General features: G+C 53.2%; 1 protein-coding gene across 1 annotated transcript in view; it reads left to right on the top strand.

Moving 5' to 3' along the window:
• Positions 1–33: 33 nt before the first annotated feature.
• Positions 34–17,613, top strand: part of LOC112988508 (TGF-beta receptor type-2-like) — a 31,600-nt gene continuing 14,020 nt past the window's right edge. The window contains exons 1-2 of the mRNA XM_026109068.2: positions 34–479; positions 15,258–15,408. Coding sequence (XP_025964853.1) covers positions 428–479; positions 15,258–15,408 — 203 coding nt within the window. The 5' untranslated portion in view covers positions 34–427. The remainder of the gene's footprint in view (positions 480–15,257; positions 15,409–17,613) is intronic.

Raw genomic sequence — 17,613 nt, 5'->3', positions numbered from 1 at the left:
AGGAAAAAAAGCGGTGGACTAACGGCAGCCCGGCACATTGAAGCGCAGCCTCCCGCGTTTCGCTCGGACGCGGAGGCAGGCGGCAGCGCCCACGACTTCTCGGGGAGCCGCCTGCAGCGGACGTGAGCTCCCCCCCGGGGCTCCTCGGGCCGCGCGGAGCTGGGGGCAGCTCGGCCTTGTCATCGGAAAGGGAAGGAAAAACCAACCGCGCTCCTCGGAGCCAGGGCTCTTCCCCCGGCTCCCCCCCTCCCGTATTTGTATATATTTCGGGAGGAGAGAGTTTGTGCCGAAGCGGCAGTTCCTGGGCGGACCCCACGCGCAGCCGGGCCGGGAGCCGCCGGGAGGCAGCGGGCGCGCGGGGCTGACAGCCGCCCCTTGGTGGTGGGACATGCAGCGCCCGCAGCCGTGACGCCGCGGGAGCCGGAACATGGGCTGCGCGAGGCGGGCGGCTCTGCTCTGCCTGCTGCTGCTCTCCGCGGGTGAGTGGGGCACCGCGGCGGCTCCGCAAGGGGCTCGCGCCGGGCGCTTGTTTTCCCTGCGTCCGGCAAATCGGCTCGTCTCCGATTTCTCCCCCGGTAGCGATTAGCCGGAGGGGTGGAAGGAGCTGAGGATTTGGGGGCGAACGCCGGTCGCAGCGCCGCTCCGGCTGCCTCTTTCTGCCCCGGCAAAGGGCGAGCGCTGGGCTGGGTGGAAGTGGTTGCGCGCTCGCAGATGTCAGCGTTTACGGCACAAAAAAAAAATTACATATATATATATATATAGGTCAGCGTTACTTGTTGGAACTTTTTATTTTATTGGGGGGGGGGGGGTATTAAAAGCGACCGAAGTGCGCCGCTGGCTGCAACGGTGTCCAGATGTGGTGAAATTTGCAGCTCAGGGCTTTTATCAGCCCCGGTTTATGCGCTGAATTAATCGAACTATTAAAGAAGGAAAGAAGCAGGCAGAGGGGGAGGAGAGCTGTCTTTGCTGCAACATCTGGTTATTCAGCAAACCTTTCCAGCACTTACGTAAAGATTTCTTTGCAATAAGTGCTCTGTTTAGGTTTTGATAGCACTTCTTCAATACTGTAGATAAAACCCTCCAGCAGCACTTGAAAATGTGCCCATCCATGGTTTAAATTCTCTTGTTTATATCTTGATGATTGTTTCATAACAGGGGAGAGATTTGTATATAAGTGAGTGTTATATACACATCTCCTAAGTATGTGTGCGCGTCTGTCTGTATATACAGTATCTACGTATGTGTATACACACATATATCCCTATATAGGATATATTTATATATTTGCATGGACAATTGGACTTTTTACAGCGAAGTCTTGAGCGGAACAGGTCTGTGTTTGCAAAATGCAGAAATTTCAGTGCAACTGAAATTGCTTTTTGCTCAAAGCAAGGAGGTATTAGGATTATAATCCCAGGATTTTTGCACCCAAAGGCAATAACTGGGGACAGAGATCTGCATCTGCATTTGCTTTACGTAGGTCCCCCTATCTACAGAAGCAGGGAATGAAAGTGGATGATCAGTCAGCAACTTGCGCGTACGCAGATACGACCTAGTGCAACTGCTGAAGCAGAGAGCCCCAGATGAGAGGATTCAGAGCGTAAGGTCAGGCCGATTTTCAAAAAATAAGTTGCAGAAAAACGTAGTATTCACTGTTGTCACTAAAACCCTGAAGAACAGCTGAAATGTAGGCTGCTATGCTGATAACATTACCCTGCTAAATTAATCAGATCTGGAACAAAACTGAAGGAAATACTACAAGCCATTATTTAAAGCACAGTCTTGGGTTGTTTCTGGTAAGAAAGACGACCACTAATTATCCTTCAGAAATACCTAATTTTGGAGTTATTTAACTTATGGTTTCCTTTTTCTAAAAGGCAGGGTTTTAATCTGAAAGAAGCCAAACCAAAACATATCATGATTACTAAGTTCATCCGAAAGGTTACGCGAACAATACGATGACAAAATTTGTCTCAATATGGGGAAAAAAAGGAAAAAAAAGCGCAGACCAGGCTTTCTCGCGCTAATCCAGCTCCCCAGTGCCGTATTTATGCGGGTGGCAGCCGAATCCCTTGTGCCTGGTGCTAGAGACCAACCCTGCAGCAGTCCCGAGACATTGCCAGCACCCGGGGTGCCCGCTTTGCGCTCACATTCGGCGAGAAGGGAACAGCAGCTTCCCCGAAATGACAGAAAATACGCGTTCGGTTATTCTGAAAGCAACAAATTCCACCACTCGTCCAGCCCGGCTTTAAAGAGCGACAGCAGCAGTTTGGTGACAGCGGCAAAGTCGCTCCTCTTAGCGCAGAGATTTAAGTATTACCGCAAAGAAAATGGCCTTGATTTCATCCCAGAATAACTCTGTCAACACCAGCTGATCGTCCTCAGGGACTTTATCGTTCTCCCGAGGAGTTTGCACCAGGGCAGCCGAGACCTGAATTTAGGCTCCATGGGGCCTGTCTCTATCCCTGTAATCACCGCCATGGTCATCAAACCGCATATCTGACTGTTTTCATCCATCTGTGATGGATGTCAGACGGCAGTCTGTCCAAGAGCTAAAAAAATATGCAGCTACTGGATTTCCGTCATTCTCTCGAAAGGCATACTGGTGTTGCTTCGAGATACCTGTCAGCCTTAAATTCTCCCCCGCGGCAGCGGCTGCCGGAGGGCAGCATTTCTACATTTCTTTCTTGGCAGAACAGGGAGACAGGCAACTTCTCGCTCGCCCTGGAGAGGTTACAGGGGGAGCCTAAAGACTTTCCGTGTCCTTAGTTCATCCAAGAGAGACTTGGGAGGGGACCCAGGTGTCATTTATGACGAGCTCCTGGAGGTGTTTTCTGGCAGGGGGCTTCCTATGCTATCGGACAAAGGCAAAGCAAGATTTACCTGCTGGCAGCTGAAACCAGGCATTTTGGTATCAAACATGACACAGTAAAGTTGTTCCAGCAGGTAATTCCTAAACGCAGGATGTGGTGATATTTTTGTTGCTCAAAGCCTTCAATGACCACAAGACTATCCACCAAGAGTCCTGTGACCCGTTCAGAAGTTAGGGGCTTGCTATAGGGATTACTGCATTGTACATACAGAAAGTTTATAATCAGGAATTTTTCTCCCTTGTTTTGAGTCGGAATCTCAAAAGTCTCCGTCATGTTTCTGTGGATCAAAAGTACGACTCAGGGCTGGCCATGCAAGCATGGGAGTGAGCCACATCTAATCTCATAGGCGAGGAGGAGAAAGCTCCCTACTTCTTACAGCTGTTGGGACAACCTCAGAAACATGAGCAAAGTGTCACTGGTGTGACAACAGCTCTGAAGCACCCAAGGAGCCGGGCAGGACGCAGCTCCAAAAGAGGACACAAAACTCAAAATCCAGCAGGCGCATTGTACTCATCAGGAGAAGGCTGTACCTCGTGGGACGTGCTGGGGAGAGTCTGCCCAGAGACTCCGGCAAGCATGTACGCTCATATTTTGGAGTCATACCTCCCATTCACATGCCCAGAGCAGTGCCTTGGAAGACACACGCCTTACCGATGGGTATTTATAAAAAACACTGCCATTTGGTCCATGGCTCTGCCTTCCCAGTGAGGGACGAGGCGCTGAAGGAATTGGCATTATCCTCATGCAAAGCCATCCCATTTCATTCCCGGCTTTTACGTGGCCTCTGCCCAGGGCTGGATGGGAGCACTAGCCTCACGGCCGCTCACCCTTGGGAAGCCGTCTGCCGCTGTCCCAACACTCGGTGCCTCTCACGGGGCCATCTCTGGGCGGACGGTGGCCATCTGAAGCCACGTGCTCCTTCCTGCTTATACAAACCAGCCCCTCTTCCCCCAGCGAGCCTCTCTGGCTAAACATATAGAGCGTATATAATTCATAAATCACAACGGGGAGCTCCAGGGCTGTCAGCAAAACATCTCTGGCTTTTGATCTGCTCAAGAAATCCCTGACCTATCCCAGGCTCTTCAGGCAGCTTGTTCAAGACGTCGGCCTCTTATTTCTAAGGTCAGCAGAGCTCAAACCAGGGGCTGCGCTACCACCGAAACCCCAAGGGCCGGGGAGCTAGCCGGGACCGTGCCCCGGCACAAGCGCAATTCGGGGGTGGGACCCCCCAGGTCAAAGCTGAGCTGACAAGAGGGAGAAAAGGCAGCGTCGCCCTCCGTTTCACGGGCAGATACATCCTTTCGCAGCAAATGGGACCTGCGGCGCGAGGCTGAGCCGGCGCGGCGAAGCGGAGACCTCTGCTCCCAAGCCACTCGGTGCAGGTACGCGGGCACCACAAAGCCGGGCAGCAGGGCTGCTCACGGCCATCCGCCTCGGGAAGCGCCACGCTTCGCTTTGCCTTTGTTTTAAAAGCCAAAATGACGAAGAAGAAATTATAGCCCTCAAGAGAGACAGGGAGAAGGGCAAGAAAAATCTCGGCAACGCAAGCCCAGAGACGGGTGCAGCACAGCAGCACAGAGCCAGCAAGGAAAGCGAGGGGCGATTCTGAGTTCGCCTTTACGCTCCCCCAAACCTGACACAACTTCGGCTGTTGGTGTAAGTTAGACTGACTTCAAGACTAAGAAAGCCAGCGGTGCAGAGCTATGTCAAAGTCATGAAAGCCATCATTTCTTCTCTTGTTACATCTTAAAAGCTTTGATCAGGTTTGAGGCAGGTTGGTCATCACTAGAGCTGCTCAGTTCTGTATCTCGGTGCAGGGGATTGAGGGGAAAGTCCCTCCTAAAAAATAATTCTGCAGACCTGAAAATTAATAAGCACCTTTAAAAAAAAAAGTCAGAGATGATTTTTCCTGCTACTGCTGTTACCAATATTTGACAAGGATCACAAAGACTTTTTTGTGAAAAAAAAATAGTAGTAAAAAAAAATTCAGCCAGCTGCAATCACGACATTTATTAGCTCCTTTCAAGGTGGAGACCTTAACAGATGTATCCAGCATACTCCGAGTAGGAAGAAAGCAATCATTGGCCTTAGAAGACGACGTCGGGGGCTTTTATTCTGAGGAAGTATTCAACTCCATTGCCTATTCCCTACAGCTTTATGTTGTTGCTTGTTTTGCTCCATCCAGTTTATTTCCTCAGGACATGTTTTCCTCCCCTCGCAGCGATAACTCTCCGCAATAACATTTGCTTTCTGTCGAGTGCCATGGTGTTGCAGCTTGCCATAAACTAATGAACTCTCCCATGGATTGTCATGTTTTTGGGGAAGTGCAACATCTGATCTTATTTAAAAAAAGAAAAAAAAAAAAGGCAGTCCCACCAGCGAGACAAAATGAGCAGCTCCCACACACTGTGCTCTGCTCGGGGCGAGCACTGCCAAGCGAAGTCCTGGAAGAGGCCTCCATTTACGAGGGAGATAACGCACCGATGGCTGGCCGGCTTATCCGACCTGCGGATTAGCGCTGCATTATCGCGGTGTCGGACCCCAGCTGGGGGATAACATTTCCTTAGGGACCTTCAGAGATACACGGGGAAGCGGAGGGGTGGCTCTGAGCTCTCTCAGCTCTGCTCAGCGGCGCATCCCCGCATTCGGGGAAGACTGTTGTGATCCTGCCCCCAGAAAGGATCTGCGAGGTCCATCAGCGCCGCATTTCCTGCTCTTCCTTTGCTTTCCCTTTTTATTGCAGTCCATGTAGGGCTGAAATTTTCCTGCCAGCTGCTGGTAGCTGTCAGCGTTTTCGGAGATGTGGGAGAGCCTGCTTATCTTGTAATCCCCTCTGCAGCCCGTGCTCCCCCCAGGCACGCCGGTCCAGGACATACCCTTTCATGGAGCTGCTACACGGCAATGTTTTGCTTCCCATTGATAAGCCAGGAACACGCCTGACAAACGACAGCTGATTTATACTACAGCAAACACGCCTCATCTTGGGGGCAATTAATGTCTCCAGCTGTACGTTGCAATCTGCCAGCTTACAACAAACTGAGGGCTGTTGCCCGTATGGATTCTAGCGGTTCGGAAAAATATACCTTACCTAAAGTGGTACCTTTGTCAGAACAGGATTATTTACAGCTGGATTCAGGATTAAAAAAAAAATAATAGTAATTGAGACCTCTTCAGCATTTGCAGTGTGCAATTCGCAGCTATTTGCAAAAATGAGCGGTACTGGGGAGCCGATCCGCAGCTCCAGCGGCGGCAGCTGCTGCGCTTCACTTTGCAGAGGCCTGTGCTCGGGTCCGGCGGGACTCGCAAAATGGCTGAAGCAGCATCGTACCGGACGTGCTTTCCCTGGGCCTGCAGCAACAACGCCGCGTGTGATGACGTCCCCCCAGCTCCACGGCATCAGCTCTAGCCTGATCTCAACTCCAGGTGACGCCAACTGACCCGGTCGCTTCCTCTGATCGCTGATAAGGCGCCTGCTTTCCCCAATGCGCGAGCATCTCCTAGCCTTTTGGTTCCCCCAGCAGCCCTGTGAAGATGCTCCCGCCAGGATCAACAGCCTTTTCCCAGGTCTCTGCTTCTGGGAGGCCTGAAGACACTCACTGAAGTTTCTGCCCTGCTGGTTATTACACTGTTAAGAGGCTGGGATTTGGGGGGTTTTTTTGTTTGTTTTCCCTCTCCTAAGAGGAACGATGGAAAACACAGAGATTTTGATCCTGCTCCCTTCTCACTTCAGCCATTCGCAAAGGAGAGGGCATGACCGTGCTTTGCGTTGCCCCGGTGCAAGCGCCATACAACGCATCAGGAAGATGGTACTGCCAGTGCAAATTCATCCTGTACCTGTCCCTGGATATCCAGGGCCCCTTTCCTCTCTTTCCCAGCTTGCCATATCCTCCCGTGTCAGACCAGCACGCGGGCACCAGTTCTGCTGGGAGCTGTGCACCTCTGTGTGCATCTGGGGAGTCACCCAGCTTTGCAAAGTCAGGAGCTCAGACCCGCCCCCACGAAGGGTCCCGGGTGGGATGTGACTACAGGTGCCCCCACGGTCTTTACGACTAAGAGTGGTATAGGTATTTCTTAAAAAAGAATTCCTTGGCTCATTTAATAAAGTGCAACTGTGCCTTTCTGGCCCATATGCAGAATGAGTCGCTCTGTCCCCCCGCCGATAAGCGTGTGACGGAGCAGGTCACCGACCGACGCAGCCGGGACATGACAAGAGGGATCTGTCCGATGCTGCTCAATAACTTTCTGCCTGGGAGGATCTGAACAGCCAAGTGGAAGAAATGGGATCAGCTGCCGCCTTGCTGCGTAAAGCATTTTTTTTCCAGGGTAGATCTATCCCCAAATTAGCCCCAAGCAGGCCACGGTTGCAGGCAAGGCCCTTCTGACAGCGGGAAGTGACGCACGGAGCCATAAGCCACGAGCAGCTGAATTAATCATCCTCCTTCAAATAGACCGAGGGGACAAGCAGCCGCAGAAATGAGACCGGGGATCCCCTGGGAGCTCGGTTCCTGCCATGTCTTTAGTATGTCAAAAGGCACCCTGGGACGGTGGCAGAAGACGGTCCCGGGCGTTCCCACCAGCTGCACAGAGCGCTCGCTTTGGGGCGCGTTCGTCCCAGCACACATCAGCTCCAGCTCTGCGCATCTGCTCTGCGCTCGCTCCTTTGCAAAACAGCCCCATGAGCGGCGCAAGCTTTTCTGCCGCCCACAACCGGCTGCAGCATGGAAGGAAGCCGTTGGACAAAATTATTGCTCGGCAGCATTCAGACCGTGGCACGTTTTGGGCGGCATCCTGGGGCAGGAAGCTGGGTTAAAAAAAGGCAGTGAAAATTAGGAGATCTCGGAGCGTGAGATAATGGACTGAGAACCGATTTGTCTCAATTTGCCCGTTCCTCTGTGCTGGAGGAGCAGCCTGGCTCAGCGCTGCGGCCACCGCGGCTCCCTCGAGCTGCGCAGCAAGCCTGTCCCGCGCGTGGCGGGTCTCTCGTGGGGCATCTCGCAACCATGCAAGCTCCCACTGCGCCCGTGGGTGGAGAACAAGCAGTTGAGACCCCATCAGCAGGACTCTCAAAAAGCAGCAGTTCTGTTCCTGCAAAAACCCTCATGGTTTGCTTTCAGGCAGCACCGTATCCTCCCCGCCAAGCTGCAATAGGTCCCTTTAGTTTTAGCAAATTGGAAAAATATTCAGATTGAACCAAACCCCCCAGTGGACAGTGCCTCTATGTAGATCACAACACATTCCCAAGCTTCTTAAAATAGAGTTTTTAAAAGAGATCAAGAAGGAAATGAAAGGGAAGAACGTGCCAGCGTATCTGCCTGAAAGCTTCAGGAAAAGCGAGCGTGCTGCAGCATCTGCACCCAGGCTGCCCTCGGGTTCGCTCTGACAGTGCTAATTACTTAATTAGCATTAGATCCAGGCTAAATGAGGGCAGAACTCGACTATACGTAATAATTTTAGCAGCTGAAAAGAACAGGCAGTGCTGGGACAGCACGATGACAGCACACGGAGAGAGAAATAACAGCGTGGCTCTGCCCCGCAGCTCATCACGCAGTCTCTCGCGAGCCCTGCTCACCTCAGGTAACCAAAATACTACAAATACCAAAAAAAATACTGCCTAGCCGGTCACAAAACTCCATGCGAGACATTAAGAGCAGCTCTGGCCTAATGTCCCTGTGTTGGCTCATCAGAGCCCCTCTACCAGATGGTAACTCGAACGGGTGCCAGGAATTTCAAGCACTCCTCAGGAAGTTCATCTAAATCATCAGCAAACCCTTTCTACTTAAAACAGAGCAAACCCTGTTGCCCAAATGTGACCCAGATAATGTTTCTGACATGTTTACCTATTTGGATGATATCTTTAAATTTCACTTCCATCTACTCACAAGGGTCCAGGATTCCTGCAGAGCCCCAAAAGTTTACACAAAATTAAATTCCACAGCATAATATGATAACAATAATAATATTTTTTAAAAAAACCTCTATGTGGTACCATTACTTGTGCTGAAGTAGTCAAGCCAGCACAATTTCTGCAACCAGCTTGCAGCTCCCTTTCCTCCACTGCTAGGTCCATGGTCTCACCTGTGGTGGGTCTTCCTATGATCAAGGTGCAAAGAAGAGGCAGAAGCTGCAATTAAATAAACCAGATAGGACACAACTGTTGGTAGCTCCAGAGAAACGGGAACAGCAGAAATGATGGCAATAGCATTAGCTGTTAGTTGGTTGCCCCTTGCCTCCTGGCCCGTAGCGAGGCGCAGGTCCCCCACAGCGCCCAGCCCTGGCCCTACCTGGGCTTCCAAAACTGTGGTTTATGGTGCAGATCTTCACATTTGACTTTCATATCCCGGTAATTACCAGCAGCCACTGAATGTTTCACGGGATAGGTAGAGTTCTTGCAGGGTGAACTCGCCATCGCTTTTGTCCGCCGCGGCACTTCGCTGTTGCGTGGCAGCAGCTCGGGAGGCACCGGCTGCAATTGCGCAGCGAGCTACAAAAGCCAGCACGCGCTCTGTGCTTACGGGGCAGAAAAAACAGGAGTTGGTTATCATCCCGCATGACTCGAGGGACCGCTGCACCAGGGCCGCTTTTGCAGCGAAGCTCTGAGGCATCGAACGCTCCCACGGACGGTGTTTTTCCGCTGACTTCCCAAGGGTGTGAGCTCGCCCCCAGAATTGCCACCAAAAGGGTTTGGTGGTCTTAGGGCAGCTTTGCTCACGCAGTGAGTCCATACAAGCTTGCAAGCGGTTGCAGCACCCGCACGGCACTGCGAGTTTGCCCATGACCAACGTCCTTCTGGCCCTTTGTCCCGACCCGTCCGCGGCCCCAGGATCGCGGTCTCACACGCGTGCTAAAATTGCAACTGCTGATGCCGTTACATGGTCTGTGAGCTTGGAGAAGGCTGAGTCGGTGCTTGACTTGGACTTGCTCTTGGCCAAAGAGGGGTGTGTTGAGTGAGGCTGGTGCTTAGGTGCCCTGGGGGACCACAGGGAAAGGAGCGTTGACAACCCACACCCGGGCGTCCTCCCAGCCCTCATCTCCACTGGCGTTGAAGGTTTTAGTGCATTGACGAAACAGACCCAAAACACCCCAAATATTTTCAGCCATTTTCGAACGTTGCAAAGATGCAGTGAAAACCCGCGTTGATGGTCCTTGGCGAGCGTAGCCCGTGAGGGCAGTTCTCCCCGCAGCACTGGGTCGGGGCTCCATGAAGCTCAGGACCTCCGGACCGGAGGGCTTTGTTTGCTTTTTAAAACTTTAATGTCAGGATTTGTTTGTCGGGTAATTCTTATATTTAATAGAAGTCTCCAACTGAAAGCGAAACAGTACATCAGCATAACACGTTTCGAGGAGTACCGGCAAGCCATGAAGATGTTTAAAAATACTGAAGTAAAATAGCTTTATTGCCTTAATCGTTTCATGCAGGGAGTAAACAGAGAGGATTTGTTTACGAGGTCCTGGAGCATCCAGCATCCCGTGTTTCCATAACGCTCCTCTAACGAGTCGCGTTCGAGCCCGAACACGAGCTGCCTGCGTGGAGGTGGGGAAAAAACCCTGCAAGACCCACTGTGCGTTGGGGAATGGGTTTCACTTCCGCCCCTTCAGATCATTTTTGGGGTTGACTTTCCATCGGTGTGGAACCAGCAGCGATTTCCCAGCGTGCGGGGTGGGTTAGCCGTAGCGAGGTTACGGGTAGGCTGGATGGACCTCTTGTAAGGCTATATCTAAGAGCAGAGGCATACCCTAAGGGCTCAAGCGTGGCTCCGGCCGCGAGGGCAATGCACCAGCCCGCGCAGAAGCTGGCAAGTGGCCGGGCTCCCGGGTCCGGCTCTATCTCTTGCTCTCGTAAAAGGTATTACTTCACCCTATAAATTTTCCTCAGGGCACTTTGTAAAACCAGAACGGCCCCGTAAATAGAAAGAGCGAGATTGGACGATTAAATTATTTACTGCAGATTATTTCCGCGGTGGGAGAGAGGGTGTTTGGCGGGGATGTCGGCGCTTGCGGCCCCCGGGGCAGCGAGAAGGCGGGGAGACGGCGCGGGAAGCGGCGGGCTGTCACACACGCAACGCTGGTGCTGCTCTGCCCAAAAAAGCCGGGTCGGTGTCAAAAATGCAGACCACGGGGCTGCGTAACTCCACGCGCCCGTCGCCTGCTCCTGGCCTGGAGGAGCGTGTGGTGCCCGGAGATGTTGCTTTGGGAGATGCAAAGGACCTATATGCAAAGGACCTATATGTAGGGACCTATATGCAAGGACCAATACGCAAAAGACCTATATGCAGGGGACCCCCCCCCCCCCCCAAGGCTTGCTGCCCAGCGAAGCCCATGGCTGCTGCACCCAGGGACGCCGCAGCTCACCCACCTCCGCCTTGGTGCTTGTAGCCAGCCAGGGACCAAAGCTGGGGATGAAGGGGTTAATGGCTCCGTGCTCAGCGCTCAGGCCAAGACTGCAAGCGACTCCCTATTGCTATTTTGAAAAAAAAAGGCTGCCTGGAAAGGGGAAAAAAAAAAAAACAGAGAGGAGGTTTACTTTACAGCCGTCCTTATTTCATCTGCAGAGTTTATACAGTGGAAAATGAAAGCCAGGGTATGCAAAGTCAGATCATTCCTGTTTCATTAATGGTATGGAAATCCTTTTGTTTTTATAGGGGAAAAACAAATGTGAACTTGATGTGAGAGTGTGTGTCTGTGTGTGTGTGCGCACATGTGTGTGTGCGCGTGTGCGTGTGTGTGTGCACATGTGTGTGCGTGTGTGTGTGCGCGCGCGTGTGTGTGTACATGTGTGTGTGCGCGTGTGTGTGCGTGTGTGTGTGCGCGCGTGTGTGTGTGCACATGTGTGTGTGCGTGTGTGTGTGCACATGTGTGTGTGCGCGTGTGTGCGTGTGTGTGTGCACGTGTGTGTGTGCGCGTGTGTGTGCGTGTGTGTGCGTGTGTGTGTGTGTGTGCACGCGTGTGCGCACGCGCAGGCAACTCACTTCGCTGCGAAGGGCAGCGCAGGGAAATCCAGAAATAAAGACATGACTCAGAGGCCGTAGGATCCATGAGTCAGTCGAGCTGTTGTTGTTTCTAAACGCAAGCGAGAGCACGATATGGGCGATCATTAGGGGCGCGAGCTCGGCCGGGAGAGCGGTGCTCGGGCACGCGGCTCGCCGAGCCCCTCCGCCGAGCCGAGCCGTGCCGAGCCGCCCCGGAGGCTCTGGGTAAATAGGGGGGACGAGCGGTTCGCCCCGGCCCGACCCGCAGGCGAAAGGCAGGCAGCACCCTAGGACTAGCGCGGGTGTCCAGAGCCGAGAGAGGGCCGGCGTGGGGCAGGGCCCGTCCCTCCCGGCGGAGCTGAGGGCATGATGTCATTGGAGCATCCGAAAGGGATCCGCGAAGCCTGCCGGTGCGGTCCAGACCCAGCTCAGCTCGCAGTCGGCCGAGCGTTATTTGCTAAACACTTAATTGGACAGGATATTTTCACAAAGGAAAAAAAAAAAGAAAAAAAAAAGAAAAAAAGTAAAAACAAAAGAAAAAAACAAAAGAAAAGTGGTGGTTACCAGCCTGTTTGAAGAAGGGCCAAACAGACCGGGAATGGATACTGTGTGGCTTTTTGGCATCGGGAAGCGCCAGTGTCTAATGCAATCAAAATCGGCCCTTTCTCATTGCCCAGCACACGTGGTGCTTCCCGGAGGAGAGCCCGGGATTTTGGGGGAAAACCGGGATAATGAGTCTTTTGGGCTCAGTCTGGGCTTCCCTTCCTCACCTACGGCAGTCACGCGTCCAGGCCTGGGGAGATCCCACAGCGCGGCGAGATGCGGCAGCCCCCAAAACCACCCTGACGCCCCGGTGGTGCTCTGAGCCCCGCTGCTCCTGCGGGACATCCCCGGGCGCCGTGGGGCAGCTCTTCCCTGTACTCGCCACGGTCGCAGGTACCAGGACAGGCGCCGCCATCCTCAGGCGCGAGACCAGCCGTCCTCGCGACGAGCCACCAAAGTCACTGCAAACTGCAAACCCACCCACCGGCGACTCCGCGCCGTCTCTCCGACCGTCGTTGTACAATAACTCCGACCAACCGTACTATTTATTGGCTCCCGTCGCATCCTTATGGCTTCAATTTATTTTTGGACTACTCAGCCCACATTTAATTAGTTTATAGTTTGCTCCAAGTTTTGCTTATCCAGCTCTTTTTCTTTTTTTTTTTTTTTTTTTGAAGTTTGTATTTTGATGTTTAGCATTTGCCTTGGCAACATCTGGAACCCCTTTATGGCGGCGTATTGTTACTTTTACTGCTCGTGCAGCTTTATTAAATCATCTGAGTATTAATATTGAAAGTGTTCATCTGGGTCTAATCAGGGCCAAGATGAGTGATGTGGCAGTTAAATCGGACCCACGAGCTAAGGGCTCGAGGACACCCGGTTCTGGGGGGCTTTCAGTGGGCTTTGCACACTGCTTTTAACTTACCGGGAGAACAAGAAGGGGAACGAAAAATAGATATTCCCGCTCTGACCTCTCCTCCAGAGCAGATAACGGAGTCACAGTCTGCGCTCGGTCGGAACAATTTGTCTCCAAAGAATCTTGTCCGCTCGCCGCCGCGTTTCTGGATCGCGTTGCCGCATTTAACCCTTCAGCCCGCGCCGGCTCCTCCGCGCCGCAGCGCACGACCGCCCAGCCGAGCCCCCTCCCTGCGCACTGGCACCGCCGCCACGCTGTTTCTTTTTTATAAATATATATACACACACACACACATATATGTGTGTGTGTGTGTATATATGTATATATGCTACATATAGTGTATATATATATATGCTTATATATATGAGCATATCTATCTGCTGGCGTGGAGCTGGCGGTGGCTGCCCCGCTCTCCGGTCAGCCGTCCGAAACGCGCCTTAGTGTTCAGGGCCTCCCGCTTCGACATTAAACGACGTGCTCACCAAAAACACCCTCCCTCCAGCAGGCATGTTGCGGGACCCTATAGCACATTGCCAGGACCCTATAGCACATTGCAGGAACCCTGTAACATGTCACCGGGACCTTATAGCACATTGTGAGACCCTATAGCACATCGCAGGAACCCTGTAACACATCACCAGGACCCTATAGCACGTTGTGGGACCCTACAGCACATTGCTGGGACCCTACAGCACATCTCAGGAACCCTATAGCACATCTCTGGGACCCTATAGCACATTGTGGGACCCTATAGCACATTGCTGGGACCCTATAGCATGTTGCCGGGACCCTATAGCACATCAGGGACTCTATAGCATGTCACAGGAGGTTATAGCACATTCCAGGACCCTGTAGCACATTGCCAGGACCCTATAGCGCATTGTGGGACCATATAGCACATTACTGGGACCCTATAGCACATCATGGGACCTTATAGCACATTGCTGAGACCCTATAGCACATTGCTGGGACCCTGTAGCACGTTGCAGGACCCTATAGCATGTTGCTGAGATCCTATAGCACTTCGCAGGATCTTATAGCACATTGCGGGACCCTATAGCACGTTGCTGGGACCCTATAGCACGCTGCAGCGCTTGGAAAGAAGAGGCTCCAGAGCTCGTTGCCTCTCTGGCTCCTGTGCTCAGACACCAAGCCAGAAGAGCTGTCCGACGACACCTAGCCCCCAGTACCCTTCGCCCCGCGTACTCCCCCCGCCTGCTCTGCCGGCGAAACAAGGCACTTCAGCGGAGCAGGCGTGCGAGAGGGCTGCCCGTCTCCGAGCCCCTGCTGGGGGCCAGACCCTCCCGTGTGCTGGCTGGCGGGGGCGAGGGGCGCCGCGGGGCGAGAGCGGGCGGGGGGGCAGCGGGCGCCCGCGGAGCAGAGGACGGAGGGGCTCGGGACAGGGGTGTCCCCGCAGCGGGTGTTTTAGGCCCGCTGAAAGCCAAACGTAGATGACCAACGGCCTCGGAGCAGGCGTTAAAGCCGGCGGGCACTAAAGCCGACCCGCGCCTTCGAAGAGCTGGCTGCTTTAGTCCAGCTTCCTACACGTGCACGCCTAGGCGCGTTTATTAAACTAGATCAAAAATTGATAAGTATATATAAGCCACTTAGCCGTTTGGTTCGTCTTTTTTTTTTTTAAAGGCAAAACAGCAGCCTTACAGCAGGAAGTTTAAATGTAGCCGGGATTTATTCCTTAACCTAGAGCAGTTCGTTCACCCTCGGTATAAAAATAGGTATACTTTTATACCCGTGAGATACGCGCGGCACCTCGCTTCCCCGGGAGGAGGAGGGATCCCCTCCGGTGGGATCTGTTTCCTCGGGGCTGATGCAGCCGCACGGGCTCAACCCGAAGCTCGCTCGACCGAGCCGGCGAGCGAAGGAAACCTGGGCACCGATGCACGTGCCGAGCGCGGCAGCGGCGCGGGCTCCTCACCCTCTCCGTGTCCCTTCTGCCCGCAGCCCGGGGCGCCGGCGCGCGCCGCAGCCTCAAGACCAACCTGTGCAAATGGTGCGACTCGACGCCGCCGGCCTGCGAGGAGCGGGTCTGCTACAGCAACTGCAACCTCAACTCCTACTGCGAGAGCCCCTACGAGATCTGCGTGGCCATCTGGTAAGCGGCGGCCCCGCGGGACCCCCTGCGCGCCCCAGGCATCGCCTGGCGCTTTCCCTTCCCCTCCCTGCACCTCTCGTTGGCCCAATTTTTGCAACTGGCTGCAAAAATGATTTGCTTTTGCTTATAATTAATACTGTTCTTTTTTTCCTTAAGAAACTGCATTTAAACACCCAATGCGTGAAACCTCCAGGTGTAGCTTCATGGGCTGCATCCGTGGGGCAAAACCAGCCTGTCCCTGGGGTCCTCAGGGCTTTACCACAAGCTTTTAAAGCAAGTGCTAGGTAGCTTCAAAATCGAGCTGCTAAATCCCTGATTGCCAGCCAGGATGCCTGAGCCGGACACGTACGTGTCCGCACACATGGGTGCTTCACGGCCACAATATCTTGCGTGTCAGGTCCAATGCACGGCATCTCTCTCGGCCCAGGAGAATCCCTCCCGTGCTTTTTGCTCCCCAGGAGTAAAAGCAACAAAAAAAGGTCCATCTGGGGTCTGCCCAAAGGGACTGTTCCCCTCTATCCCTTCTAATTTGGCTGCTGAGGTGAAACCCAGCTAGGCACTTATCTCCAGGCTTTATCTCAACCTGCTCATTAGAGGGAAAGCCACACTGGCCCTTCTCAGGACGCTGCCTCAACATAATTGCCACGCTATGGGCCAAAACCAAAACAAAACGACAACTGAAAAACAAAACAAAAAACCCCCAAAAACATACACCAAAAAAAAAAAACCCAAAATCCCCTCTCTCCCAGCTTCCCCCGCTTTGCAGCATTTAGGTCCAAAAGCGCTGCCAACTACGAGCCTGGTCGTGGCCGGTTTCATTGGCAGTTACGGCACGACGGCTGCCGCCGGGACCGGCTCCGGTTGGGGTCCCGTCTCCTCTCCAACTCATTCGCAGACCGTGGCTGCTTGGAAAGCGCGAGAGCTCGGAGGAGACGCGTCCCTTGCTCCCCGCCACCACCCTTGGCGCCTGCTGGAAGAAACGAAGGTCAAATCCTGGTAGTCGTGGCTGCTCCCACCTCGTTACCGGCTCCTAATTAGCCGTCGACCCTGGGCACACAGGGTGGCATCCCGGCTTGGGACCCGGCTCGGCGGCACCCCAGGAAGACGGCGGTTTCCACGTGCCTCTGCTCTGCCCAGTTGGGTCTCATCCCCGTCACCTCCCCGTCTGCACCGCGAACGCTGGTGGATGTTTACAGCGCTGCAAGAGCTTGAAAGGACGGGCAGAGATGAACTCAAGCCGCGGGGTTTGGACAGAGATCTGAATTTTTCCAGATTCGTGGTGGGGTAAAAGGGAAAAAAAAAAAATCTCAGCAGCGTGATTCTAATTTGGGCTTATCTCGTTACAAACAAATACTGAGACTGAATGCTGCTGGCCCTATACCATGCGACGGAAGATAATGTATACTCTGCATCTCACTCCAGTTTAGCCTTCAGCTCCACATGCCCCCTTTGCCCGTTCAATATCAGAAGAGGAGTCAAACCACAAACCAAAGGCCAAACCCTTCCTTTTACTACGCGCCCCACAGTTTTGCACGGCTTTCATGGGCGCCCTGCCTACTCGCTGCAGAGTGAAAGTTGTGGTGTGTGAGAAGGACCTACCCTGGCAGACTCCTGAACGCTGGCCGTTAAAAAACCTCGCAGGACGTTGGCATCACAGGTTTAGACTCGCTGCTCCAAGCCTTGCTTTTGTGAGTAATTGGAGTGTCATGGACATGACTTTTGAGGATTAGGCCTTGGAATATTTTTTTCACTCTCATTGTGTACCCGAACATTTGTGAGCAGTTAAATGCAACGTGTGCTTTCCAACATTTCGCAACTTAACTCCAGAAAGGGAAAAATCTCTTGCAAAATCGTTACCCCCCCACAGTTCCCGTCATTCAGCCACTGGGAGAGATGTCTAGGTCTGCACAGGCTGGTGGTGTGACCGGTCTCAAAGGTGATGGGTATTGCACAGAGCTAAAAATATACAAAGTGACCAAAAAAAAGGCCAGATCTTGCTTTTCTTTTTGAAAATTCCCTAGAAACTTCAGGTGAATAAGCTTTTACTTTCCTCTTAATTGTCTAGATGGAAATAAGGAGAAATGAGGGCTTATTGCCTTTGCATCCCAGCTCTCAGGCCAATCCCCCAGCATGGGGAGACCCTCTGCTCCGTGCCAGAGGCCACGGGCACTGCTCGGTGCTCGGCCTCCGCCCCAGCCCCAGGGT

This window comes from Dromaius novaehollandiae, chromosome 7 (genome assembly GCF_036370855.1).
Source record: "Dromaius novaehollandiae isolate bDroNov1 chromosome 7, bDroNov1.hap1, whole genome shotgun sequence".
Classification (NCBI taxonomy): Eukaryota; Metazoa; Chordata; class Aves; order Casuariiformes; family Dromaiidae; genus Dromaius; species Dromaius novaehollandiae.
The sequence above is the reverse complement of the archived record's forward strand: the minus strand, read 5'-3'. Positions and strand labels throughout refer to the sequence as shown.